The sequence below is a fragment of the Hemitrygon akajei genome, chromosome 23 (genome assembly GCF_048418815.1).
Source record: "Hemitrygon akajei chromosome 23, sHemAka1.3, whole genome shotgun sequence".
NCBI classification, from domain to species: Eukaryota; Metazoa; Chordata; class Chondrichthyes; order Myliobatiformes; family Dasyatidae; genus Hemitrygon; species Hemitrygon akajei.
In genome coordinates, this window is record NC_133146.1 from 62,867,073 (window position 1) to 62,881,087 (window position 14,015).

The following is a 14,015-nucleotide window of genomic DNA, read 5'->3' on the forward strand; positions in this document are numbered from 1 at the left end:
GGAATGACAAAAAAGTGACGACTTGACTTAAAATTCCTCCTCATCTCTCTTGTAAAAGTACGTCCCTGCATTCTGAGGCTGTGCCCTCCGCTGCTAGACTCATTCACTATCGGAAACATCCTCTCTACATCCATTCTCTCTAGGCCTTTTAATATTCAATATGTTTCATTCCTCTAAATTCCAGCGAGTACAGGTCCAGAGCCATTAAACGCTCCACATACATTAATCCTATTGTTTGCAGGATCATTCTCATGAACCTTCTCTGGACACTCTCCAATACCAGCACATTATCTTAGATAAGAGGCCCAAAACAACTCTTAACACTTCAAATGCAGTCTAACCAGCATTACAGCTTTGGTCTTATATTCTGTTCCTCATGAATTGTATGCTAACATTGCAAATACCTTCCTACCACTGATTCCACCTGAAAGCTAACCTTTAGGGAATCTTGCACAAGGTCTTCCCAAGTTTCCTTACACCTCTGATTTTTAAATTTTCTTCCCATTTAGAAATAATCTTCTACCATAGGGCATAACCATACACTTGCCTACACTATATTCCATCTGCCACTTTGCCCATTTTCCCAATGTGCCCAAGTCCTTCTGCAGACTACCTGCTTCCTGAACACTACCAGCCCCTCCAGCTATCTTTGTATCACCTGCAAATTTGGCCACTAAGCCATCAATTTTGTTATCCAAATTGTTGACATACAACGTTAAAAGAAGTACCAACACTGATCCCTGTGGCTCACCACTTGTCACTGGCAGCAAAACAGAATAGCCCCCTTTATTCCAACACTTGGCCTCCTGCCAATCTTCCATCCATGCTAATATCTTTCTTGTACTATCATGGGCTGTTATGTGCCATACCTTGTCAAAACTTTTTAGAAAATTCAAATAAACAACATCAACAGACTCTCCTTTGTCTATCCTGACTGAGAAGAGGAGAAATAGCTGGAAAAATAGGAAGAACGATGAAGACTGATTAGCAAAATTACAGCATTTATGAAGTAAATGATTTTCAAGCTTGTGAAATACTAGCAGTAAACCCGTCCAAAGATACCAACAAGACATGTACATTCATTGCAGTTCATTTATGCATGGACCCCTACCATTAACTACGGGGTCCATTGAACCCGGGTTGGGAACTCCTGATTTATACTAAAGGATGATGGGATGAACAAGGGTGGGACACAACTCTCTAAATGTCAAAGAGGCAAAGGGCTTTATCTGTGACTTCTATGTCACACACAAAACTTGCAAAATAGTTTTTAAAACACATAATAAAAAAGGAAGGTGCCATTGAAAATAAGGAATTTTCTAAAGGAACATCAGAGAGGAATATATGCAACTCACGACCAAAATGCTGGAAGTCGCTACAACCTCGAGAAAGCATTTACATTTAGGAGCAAGTCACGACAACAAAGGACCTGGTAATGTTCCCTGCTCAATGCCGATTGGACATTATCCTTCAGATCACTTATATTTTCACTTACTGTTACCCTTTACTTTCTTTTTGACTTTAATCAAACTTTTAATCCCACGTGTCATTTTTTCATAGATAGAAATGGCCTTTGCATTTCTGATGAATCCACAATGTGGGACTTTGCCAAGTTTGTCTATAAAATCCATGCAGTTCCCTTTAACTGCATTACCTTCAGTGTCCTGCCTATTACTTCAAACGCTTCAGTCAAGTTCCTCAGAAATCATCATTAATAAACAAACCTTGCTAACTTCCTGCATTGACCTGCGTCTCTCCAAATACTTTTTTAAAAATCAAATTATGAGGGGTATAGAGAGGGTAAATTCAAGCAGGTGTTTTCCACTGAGGATGGGTGAGACGAGAACTAGAGGTCATATGTTAAGGGTGAAAGGTGAAAAAATTAAAGGGGAACATGAGCGGGAACATCTTCACTCTGAGGGTTCTGAGAGTGTGGAGTGAACTGCCAGTGGAACTGGTGCATGTGAGCTCAATTTCAATGTTTAAGAGAATTCTGAATAGATGCATGGATAGTAGGGGTTTGGAGGGCTACGGCCCTGGTGGAGGTTGATGGGCAATTTAAATGGTTCAGCATGGACTAGATGGGCTAAAGGGTCTGTTTCTGTGCTGTACTTTTCTATGACTCCATGTCTCTAACAGTCTGCAAGAACCATTGATCCAAACTCATCATTCTGCTTTTGGAGTTTAGAAAATGCGAAGTTGGGGATGGGTGGGAGGAGATGTCATTGAAACCTATCAAATATTGAAAGGCCTAGATAGAGCAGATGTGAAGAGGATGTTTCCTATAGTGGGGGAGTCTAGGACCAAATGGCAGAGCCTCAGAATACAAGGATGTCTCTTTAGAACAGAGGCGTGGGGGTATTTCTTTAGACAGAGGGTGGTGAATCTGTAAAATTCATTACTGCAGATGACTGTAGAGGCCAAGTCATTGGGTACATCTAAAGTAGAGGTTAATAGTTTCTTAATTAGTCAAGGTTATGGAGAGAAGGCAGGAGAATAAGGTTGAGAAGCACAATAAATCAACCATGATAGAATAGTGGAACAGTCTCAATGGGCAGAATGTCCTAATTCTGATCCTATGTGTTATAGTCCTATTATATAGGCAAAGAGCTGAATTCCAAAGGAGAAACAAGGACTACTAGCTTTGTCAGCAAGGCAGAATTTGACTGTGGGTAGGATTGAGGTGGCCTGGTAAAACCAATATCATGGGAACCAAGAGAAAATCTTCCACTATCTGAAGTGCAATCTCCTTCAAAGAAAAATGGTTGTGATCATTTGAAGCCTCTTATATTAGCCATTGAATTTTGCTCTAGAAGATCCTCTCTTGGGCTGAGCCATATTTAACTGCTTCAACAATGGACTTAATCATGAAGTCAGGAGACGATTTGTTCACTAATGATTGCACACAATTTAATTCAATTTGCAATACCTCAATTAATAAAGAAGACAGACTGCATGCAGACCTCAATAACAAGAGAAAAATAACATTTGCACCATACAAGTGTCAAGTATCATCTCTTGCATGAGATTCTAATGCTGTCACCTTGACATTCAATAGTGTTATTGTCATCAAATTCCTCACCATCAGTATCCTGGTGATAGGTGGGGTGGAGGGGGTCAAGATTGAACAGAAGTTTAATTGAATTGTAAGTAACGTTGCTCTGAGAACAGGTCAAAGGGTATTTTTCAGTAAGTGGTTCATTTCCTAATTCTGCAGAGAATTCCTGCCACATGTTAGCTACTTGCCTGGAATCAGATGCACAATTTTCCACTATTCAAGATGACCTCATCTCAGAACTATACAAAGGTAGTTTAATATCACCCAACAAAAAAACCACCACATTAAGCGTGGGCACAATCCACAGGCTGAACTATTCCTTCTTTCTAAATGCTGTAGCTACAGCACGTACAGCTGACAGCAATTAACCTTCCAAATATACGGCCTAGAATGTCAAGTGGAAAAGGTAAAAGGAAGACCGCACCTTACGGAAGTTTACTATGGTTCCTCAACCACCTCTGGTTTGAAATCCCAAACTCTTTTGCAAACAGTACCATGGAAGTACTTCCAACACAAGGACCAATGTGATTCTAAAAGGCAGCTCATCACTATCTCTCTTTAGCAATGGAAATAGATGTAAAATACTGACCCTGGCTGTGATCTCCAATTCCCTTCGCTAAACTTGAAAGAAAATACATGAACTGAAGATTTGTGACAGTTTCATTTAATGTAAAAATTGGAGTATAATTTTAACAATATTAAGGTCCGAGAAATATTCACAAGCTTCATTCAGCTGTCACATATTAATTGGAAAAAAAATTAAGAAATGCAATAATATTGAGTTCATGTTGTAAACAGACAAATTCTGAAATGACTCATGTTAAAGGAGTTTATGGTGAGCATATCTAATTTACCTAATTTTCTAATCTAATAATACAATTTTTTTCTGAGAGCTATTGTGCAGCTAAATAATGCTATACCCCAGCTTGCCAATGGCCTTTCAGTACTATGGACTATCAAAGTGAATTGTTGCATGTAAATATGGGATTTTTTTTAATTAAGCCATACCACATGCATTGTAAATATCTGAATAGCACTGCAATCTCATTGACTTGAGCAACAACAATAATGTTCTGTTCTATTCTAATATCTAATTTTCAGTAATACAGTTGAAGCTCCAAAGTCAACATCATTTCAAACAATAATTCTTCAAAATTGAACTCTTTTTATTATTCAGAATGACACATACAAAATGCTGGAGGAACTCAGTAGGTCAGGCAGCAACTATGGAGAGGAATAAACATTTCGGACCAAGACCATTCATCAGGACTGTAACAGAATGGGGAAGAAGTTAGACTATTTTTTGATTCAGTAAATGAATTGATGGAAAAAAATGTTCTTCATTATTATGAAGGTTGCGATTAACTCTTTTCCTGAATGCCTGACTTATGTGTGTGAAAGTATTGGACAGTGCTGTTAGGTGGTGTGTTCTAAGACTTTGGATCAATGACAATATTTTTCCAAATCATTCAAGTATAAGACTGGGATAGATCATTAGAGTTTACACAAGTCTATAGCCACTGCCTTTTGAAAGGTACTATAAAAAGAATTCCTTGTCAAGTTACTGGGATACATCTTACTGATGATCCACAACTCAAGCTTTGATATTGGCCACATCTTTTTGCCAATAGATGTCCTGTAAATTCCCTTTAGATGCAAATAGGTTACAGTAACATTCTGATTCTCAAACAGATCAATCAACATCGGTGCTTCACAAACTGAATTTATACAATATGGTATCTGTTTAAAGTTGCAGTTATTTAGGCGTTAAGTCTGTATGCTGACATTTCACTTTCTAAATCAATAAAATTCTTTAAAAAACATCATTTCACAGGAGGATAATAAGCCTATAGCTTCTGTCCTCTTCCTTGAAAGCATCAGAATTAATTCCAAATAATTATATTGAGAGGACAAGTTATTAAGTTGAGATATGTTATTACAATCAAAATGCAGAATTAGCTCCTTGGGAAAAGGTGCACCTAATGCCTTCATATCTAGCCCCTGAAGATGTGATTTCAGCAATATCTTGGAGTAAAAGAGCTTGGAAATAGCATATATTATAAATAAAATGTGCCCATGGTATTGTTACAATCCATTTTCTGATGAGAAAGCCAGAGTGCATTGACACGCAATCAGCGACATATATAAATCACTCAAAAACTGGTGCATCTCTGATAAACCACCTATATAAAATTATAGTCTTCTATAAATTAATCAGAAATTGGGAGCAGAGATCCTCATTTGAAGTCATAGCTACGATATCTTGTTTACAATTTATACTGTAAAAATCAATGTTTCTGATGCAGCTATTTATATTCAATGTTTTGTGTGTCAAATTTGATTTTCTAATCAAAATCCTGGGAAATGCAGTTATGCAGTGAAGTTGATATAACTTGTGCCAGAATGCATCATCCTTTAAATTATACAACTTACAGAATCATTTCCATTGGAAAAGTGCAACTGGAATTTAAACTGGAAAAATAAATTCAGGTAGCCAACTTTTAGGATGGCTAAAGAGCAAACATGAGGAAAACTGCAGATGCTAGAAATTCAAACAACAACACACACAAAATGCTGGTGGAACGCAGCAGGCCAGGCAGCATCTATAAGGAGAAGCACTAGTCCTGACGAAGGGTCTCGGCCCAAAACATCGACAGTGCTTCTCCTTCTAGATTCTGCCTGGCCTGCTGTGTTCCACCAGCATTTTGTGTGTGTTGTCTAGGAGGTCTATCTTGTCTCTTCTTTTCGAGCAGATATTTTGCATTCAATAAAACAAAAGGTCCATTAAAATAATATTTTGTTTGGCATTAACATTTGTGGATAGACTGAATAACACTGAAGAAAATGTTTTGGATTTGTGATGTGATTCAATGCACAATATGCACAAAACCCTCAGCCATCAGGCTCTTGAACCAAAGTTGATAACATTTACACACCCCAACGCTGAACAGATTCCACAGCCCATGGACTCACTTTTAAGGACTCTACAACTTGTGTTCTTAATATTTACTGCTTCTTATTATTAGTTTATCTTTTTGCTTGTATTTGCCCAATTTGTGGTCTTTTGCATAATGGCTGTTTGTCCATCTTTGTTGTCTGCAGTTTTTCATTGATTTGATTGTGTTTCTTTCTATTTAAAGTTCAAAGTAAAATTTATTATCAAAGTACATACATGTCACTACATACATCCCTGAGGTTCCTTTTCTGTGGCATTCTTCACAAATCTATAGAACAATAACTGTAAACTTTAACAATCAGAAACTGTTAACTGTAAACAAACTGCAAATCCAGGTAGAAATAAATAACAAAAAATAACGAGTATGAAATAACAATATAACCAAGTCCTTAAATGAGTGTAGCAATCCCCTTTTGTTCAAGAACCTGATGGTCGAGGGGTAATAACTATTCTTGAACCTGGTGGTGTGAGTCCTGAGGCACCTGTCCCTTCTACCTGATGACAGCAGTGAGAAGAGAGCATGGCCTGGATGGTGAAGATCTTTGATGATTGATGCTGCTTTCCTACTGCAATGTTTCATGTAGACATGCTCGATGGTGGGAGGGCTTTATCTGTGATGTACTGGGCCAAATCCACTACCTTTTGTAGGATTTTCCATGCAAAGGCATTGGTGTTCCCATACAGGCCATAATGCAGCCAGTCAGCACACTTTCCACTACACATCTCTTGAAGTTTGCCAAGGTTTTCGCTGACATGCCAGACCTCCGTAGATTTCTGAGAAAGTACAGGTACTGTCTTTGCAATAATATTTATATGATGGGTCCAGGACAGGTCCTCTGAGATAGTTATGCCCAGGAATTCAAAGTTGCTGAGCCTCTCCATCTCTGGTCCTCCCCACCTCTGATCCTCCAATGAGGACTGGCTCATGGACCTCTGGTTTCCCTCTCCTGAGCTCTACAATCACTTCCTTGATCTTATTGACAGTGAGTGAGAGGTTGCTGTTATTACATCACTCAGCCAAGTTTTCAATTTCCCTCCTGTATGCTGATTCATCACCACCTTTGATACAGCCCACAACAGTGGTGTCATCAGCAAACTCGTATCTGGTGTTGGAGCTGTGCTTAGCCACACAGTCATAAGTGTAAAGTGAGTAGAGCAGGAGGCTAAGCACACATCCCTGCAGTGCTCTTGTGCTGATGAAGATTGTGATTGTGATTTTGTGAATGATCACAATAATATGAATCTCAGGGTAGTATATGGAGGCACTGTGATAATAAATTTACTTTGAATTTTGAAATTCATGCATCTGGCACATTATCAAAGGGCATGAGAATGGGATTGTTTAACACTTTTCCCATCACCAAGTTGTCCAACTCTGAGCGGCTAAGACCACTGCGGCAAGTTGCCATTGATGTGCATCTAAAGCAGGGATGCATTTCTTATAAACACTGGGTGAAGTCATTGCAAAAGTTTTGGCCACAAATTGGAAGCCACTCCAAAGGTCACTCAAGAGTGTGGGTGCCCTGCTTTTCAGACACAGCTCTGTATGACTTAGTTCTGAGTGAAGTGGACAGGAGTAGAGCTCCCTACTTGGAGTCCCAAGAGGCCATCAAGTTCGGGTGTTAGAAGAAGTTGCAGAGGAGGCCGATATGCAGTTTGAAGTCCAAGGACATGAATATATTTTGGCAAGAAGCTTACCAAGGTACAGTATCACCAGCATTGGAGAAATTCACTCAGGTGGTGGCCAGTGTGTGGAACAAGCTGCCAGCATGAGTGGAGTCAATTTCAAAGTTGTAAGTTCAAAGTAATTTTTATTATCAGAGAACATATGTGTCACCATATACAACCTTGAGGTTCTTTTTCCTGCAGGCACACTCAGGAATGTTATAGAACAGTAACTATTAACAGGATCAATGAAAGATCAAGTAGAACATAGAAGACAACTAACTGTGCAAATGTAAATATAAATAAATAGCATAAATAAATGAGAGCATGAAATAACAAGATAAAGAATCCTTAAAGTGAGATCATTGGCTGTGGGAACAACTCAGTAGATGATTGTAGTTATCCTCATTTGTTCAAGGGTCTGATGGTTGAGGGATAGTAACTGTTCCTGAACCTGGAGGTGTGAGTCCTGAGACTCCTGTACCTTCTACCTGATGGCAGCAGTGAGAAAAGAGCATGGCCTAGGTGGTGAGGATCTTTGATGATGGCAGAAAAAAAGGGAGACTACCTGGAAGGGGATTGGGATAATTAGATCTAAACATACTAAAGAGATAGGTGAGGGTTCAGTATCAATTATGATGAAGTCAGAATCAGAAAGAGTAGCAGAGATGGAAACAGTCATTCATACAGCAGAGGGGGCAGGGGGAGGAGGGGGTGGAGAGAGGGGAGGTGGCAAAAATGTTTTACAAAAACATTCAGCTTGAAATCACATCACACAGCTTGGGAAAGATGAATAGCTAAAAGAAATAAAGATTAAGCTAAACTTTCATCCGTTCCCCAGACCATACCATCAAATACACACTCTACACTAATGGCCAGTAAAGGCAGTACCACCTTCCCTGTCCTATCCATTTGTTATTTGTTATTCATATAACGTTGGCAATCATGGTCGCATGACCAGCTGCTCGTACAACCAACCACCACCTGCTCCCATGGCTTCATGTGTCCCTGATCATGGGACTATGCAGGTACTACATCTTGTCCGAAGGTGACCTGCAGGCTAGCAAAGGGAAGAAGCCCCTTATACCTCCTTTGGTAAAGATGTATCTCCACACCCACTCTATCTTGGCCTTTCAATATTTGATAGGTTTCAATGAGATCCTCCCTAATTCTTCTAAACTCCAGCAAGTACAGGCCCTCTGATCTCTAACACACTCTAGTTTTCCTTTCCTTCTGGAAACAGATAGAAGAAATGGAATTTTATGATAATGGTCAACAAAGCACATTAATGTTGAAAGGGGTTTCTAAGTTGATTCATTTACTCATTTCCCAAAACTAGCTTGAAAAATGCAGCAACACAAGAGTGTGCAGATGCTGGAATTTGGAACAAAAAGCAATTCAGAGGATGAACCCCTTTCCTGTCACTGATTCTGCTCAACCTGCTGAACTCCTCCAGCAGATTGTTTATTGAAACAATATGGCGTTCTCTTTAATTAACACTCCTAGCATGAAAGTCAAGTTATTTAAATTGAAGCCTCTAATTTCAAAGTGCACATATAATACTGCATTAATTAAGTTGGATAATGAACATTATATTTTAGCATGATTTTATCCAGCTTTTTATTTTATTGACTCTATTAATTTATTAAATGTGAAAAATTATTAAATTTCTACCTCAGATTTTTATGTGAGCCTAACTTTCAGAGGTTTCACAGGATCAGTTAAATGTCCTTCTCCTGGAACTAATGAGTTTTCAGCTCGCACATTAAGATATTTGACACGTGTACCGCAGAAAAGAATCAATTGAACTTTCAGGAAACGCTTCCACTGTATCATCAATCACTTGCTGCAACAATTATAAGAATAAAAGGACTTAAACCCTTGGCTTGTGCTTATCAAGTGATCCTTCTTCTTACTTTACTAAGTCTACAGCTTTCTGTTCTCCATTTTGAAGATAATTTTATTCTTCAAGTTTTTCAGACTGTTATTTTTGTGTCTTTCCAATCCTTAGCCTAGGCGCTCGGCTCTTACTATTTTGTAAGACTAGTAAGACTTGGCTCTTACTATTTAGAAACATTATCTTCCTTGAGTTGGAGTCAGCAAAAGCTAGGAGAAGCCCATTAGGTTCTCAAAGGTCGTTTGCTATGATGTGAGCTCTGAGGTAAGATCCACAACTTCATTGTCGGTTGCTGGGTAGTTTGGAAATCATTTCCGAAATATGGTGAAGCACATGGTTTATCTGAAAATTTCATAGGAATTCGATAGCTTCCAACTGCAGGAAGATACCAGATTTACCAGGACTGGTTGGGTGGTGGGTGGAAATACATCACTACTAAGGAGCTCCTTCCCTCCACTAGCTTGCAGGTTACCCTTGGGTAAGGTGTAGCAACTGCTCCGCCCTCTCCCACTACCGAATCAGGATCACGTGGAGCAGGTGGTGGATGGTTGGTGTAGCACCTGCATAGCCCCTGATCAGGGTCTCGTGAAGCCATGGGAGCAAGTGGTGGATGATCGTATGAACAGCTGATATGATCAGGTTGACAATCTCCACTGATGTCAGGCAGACAATCTCTGAAGTATATTGATAATGGCTGAGGTCACCCATCTTGTAAAGACACTGCCCAGAAGGTGGCAAACCAGTTCTGTAGGAAAATTTGCCAAGAACAATCATAAGATAGTGATTGCCCATGTCATATGACACACATATAATGATGATGATAATGATGAGATAGAGAATATTAAGAGAATGTTTCCTATAGTGGGAGAGTCTAGGATCAGAGTACACAGCCTCAGAATAGAAGGATGTCCCCTTAGAACAAGCTGAGGAGTAATTCCTTTAGCCAAAGAATGGTGAATCTGTGGAATTCATAAGACCATAAGCTATAGGAGCAGAGGTAGGCCATTCAGCCCATCAAGTCTACTCCACCATTCAGTTATGGCCTGATCCAATTATTCCAGTCATCCCCACTCCCCTGCCTTCTCCCTATACCCTTTGATGCCCTGACTAATTATGAACCTATCTATCTCTGCCTTAAATACACCCAATGACTTGGCCTCCACAGCCACTCCACAGTGGCAACAAATTCCACAGATTTACCACTCTCTGACTAAAGTAATTTCTCCACATCTCAGTTCTAAAAGGATGTCCTTCAATCCTGAAGTCGTGCCCTCTTGTCCTAGAATCCACAGATGTCACAGATGGTCAGCAGAGGCCAAATCATTGGGTATATTTAAAGTAAAGGTTCTTGATCAGTAAGGGCATCAAAATTTATGGGGAGAAACCAGGAGAATGGGTTTGAGAGGGATAATAAGTTGGGCCATGATGGAATGGAGGAGAAACTGGAAGGGTTGAATGGCTTAATTCTGTTCCTATGTCTTATGGTCTACTGTATATTGCAAAGCTTTTCACTACATTTTAAACTATCTCGGTGAAGGGCTAAGATGCAATACATAGCATAGCAGTTAGTGCAATACTATTACATCACAGGATATCAGAGTTCAGCGTTTAATCCTGACATTCTCTGTAAGGAGTTTGCATGTCCTCCCCGTGGAATGTGTGGGTTTTCTCCCATTTCCTCCCATAGCTCCAAAATGTAGCAGGTAAAAGGTTAATTGGTCATTGTAAGTTGTCCCGTGATTAAGCTAGGGTTAAGTCGGGGATTGTTGGGGTACTGGTACCGTGGCTTAAAGTGCCAGTATTTATTTACTTAGAGCACGGGATCTCTAAATAAATAAATAAAATGTCACTTGGCTTAAAATTGGTTTTGAGATGATGAAGAATTAAAGAGAGACAGAAAATTCTCATGTTTATATTTCTGGAATATAGTTGGATATATGATATACCTTTGAAGCAAGTACTTCTGCAGTTTCACGGCAACTTTTCTCAATATCAAGATGATTCTGAATTACATCGACTTCATTAATCACCATTTGCGAAACTGCAAACAAAAAACATTTACCTATTATCACTTCACTTAGAGAAAACATTCAAATTACAGTAAGAAATTATCTTTTAGAAATAATTTTATGAGCTTCAATTCAAAGTATAAGGGGGAAAGCTTTCCACAGCAAGAAGGGACTAGAAGACATCTGTAATCTTAGCATGTTTGGAGGTAATCACAAACTGCAGCAGGAATGGGCCACTGAATCCACTTAACTAATTAACAGATGCTGTCACAGAGAAAACACAAATCAACACTGTTATTACAAGTGGCACATTTGAGTGGCATCTAATTATGATTTGATGAGCTTGATACTTGCATTATAATCACCACCACTGCATCCCATCAGAGCCTAAAAGCCTCTGATGGTGCTGACTTCCAGCAACTCCCCCTGAAACCTTCACAGTTTCTGGCAGTCTTCTTGGCAGGGCATCCTTCTCAGTTAATGGCACGTTAAGCATAATTACTGGTAGGCATTGTAAATAAACAGGATTGAAACTGAAATTGTACAAGTGCATAAGACAATCTGACACATCGAAAGTGGCAGGCTTAATTGAGAGTTTCTCTGACTGCTGGAGATCATTTATCACTATTTCTCTTAGGACAGTGATTATAACTGTGGAGACGGGCAGCATAATGGTATCAGACAAATGTGAGCATTGCTGACAGTGTAGTGAATTAAATTGTATCTACTCTCTGAAATGCCTTGATGAAAAGTACAAATGCCTTGGTGGTCTTATCATTACAGCACAATGATCATGTTGTCATCAACCTTGCCACTGTCAATTGAAAAGAAATGATTGTGTTGAGCCTTTCTATCACTGACTGTGAATAGAACCAATTTTCAGAGATCTATGAAATCATGTAATTGGGTAGAGAATGCAGCTGCTTCACATACAAACTGGCCTCAGTAAACAGGAGTTGCACACAATGTATTCATGCCTAACTACAAATCAAAACTGCACACGTCCCAAGATAATTTAGAGCTAGAAAAAATAGCTGGATCTCAGATTGGAGAGCTGGAATGTCACCAATGTTGATTTTTGTTTCAATCCAAGCTTAATCATAGGCCAAGGTCATATCTTAATAATACTGCTCTTTAGATTTCTGCTCACATCAACTTTACAACATTAATCCACATTCACATTCCAAGAGCTGAACAAAATACCTACAAGACTACATTCAATTCTACTTAGGCCCCATTGTTGTGGCTTCTATGTAAACCGTCATATGAATTTTAAATGCATACAGCTGTCCAGGTAGTAAAGATGCAGTTCAATAATATTGGACACCATGGTAGCATATGGTTTGTGTAACACTATTATAGCTTGGGGCGTCAGAGTTCCCAGTCCAATTCTGTCTCCTGTAAGGCGTCTGTACATCCTTCACATGGAATGCAATGGGTTCCTCCGGGTGCTCTGGTTTCCTCCCATAGTCCAAAGATGTACCAGTTAGTAGGTTAATTGGTCATTGTAAATTGTCCTGGGATTAGGCTCGCGTCAATCAGGCTTTGCTGAGTGGCATGGCCCAAAGAACTGGAAGGGCCTATTCCGCACTATAGCTCAATAAATAAATAAATATTCTTTTACTACTTTTGATTGTATTACTGAATAGTCAATGCAAAAACCCAACATGCTTGCTATGTGAAAGAATGGCAGACAAACCTGTCCTAATTCTTTCTTTCCACCATTCAGGCCTCTCTGCTCAACTCTACCTCAGCATGTTGTGGGCCGCACAGTCAGCCCATTGCTTACGGCCCAGGTAACTTCAGGTGCAGGGACTTGGTCTGAATGATTACATCTGCAGCATGCTAACACTCACACTGGACCACCTACAATTCACCTACCAACACAACAGATTGACAGGTGACGCAACAGCCACAGCTCTACACATCATCCTGGAGAAGAGGGATGCTTATGTGAGAATGCTGTTCTTGGACTACAGTTCAGCATTCAACACCATAATTCCCTTCAGGCTCGACAAGAAGCTCAGAGACCTCGGCCTTTACCCTGCCTTGTGTAGCTGGATCCTGGACTTCCTGTCAGATTGCCAGCAGCTGGTAAGAGTGGGCTAGCTCACATCTGCCCCTCAACACAGGAGTCCCCCAGGACTGGGTCATAAACCCCCTCCTTTACTCCCTGTATACCTATGACTGTGTCGCTACCCACAGCTCCAATCTGTGAATTAAATTTGCAGATGATACTACACTGATTGGCCTTATCTCAAATAATAATGTCACAGCCTACAGTGAAGAAGTCATCACCCTGACACAGTGGTGTCAAGAAAACAACCTCTCCCTCAATGTCGCAAAAACAAAGGAGCTGGTTGTGGACTACAGGAGGAACGGAGACAGACTCACCCCTATTGACATCAATGGATCTGGAGTTGGGAGGAT

General features: G+C 39.8%; 1 protein-coding gene across 2 annotated transcripts in view; it reads right to left on the bottom strand.

The window, feature by feature from the left end:
- shtn1 (shootin 1) overlaps positions 1-14,015 on the bottom strand; it is an 88,295-nt gene that overhangs the window by 47,652 nt on the left and 26,628 nt on the right. For both annotated transcript variants that reach the window (XM_073026838.1, XM_073026839.1), the window contains exon 4: positions 11,523-11,617. In XM_073026838.1, coding sequence (XP_072882939.1) covers positions 11,523-11,617 — 95 coding nt within the window. The remainder of the gene's footprint in view (positions 1-11,522; positions 11,618-14,015) is intronic.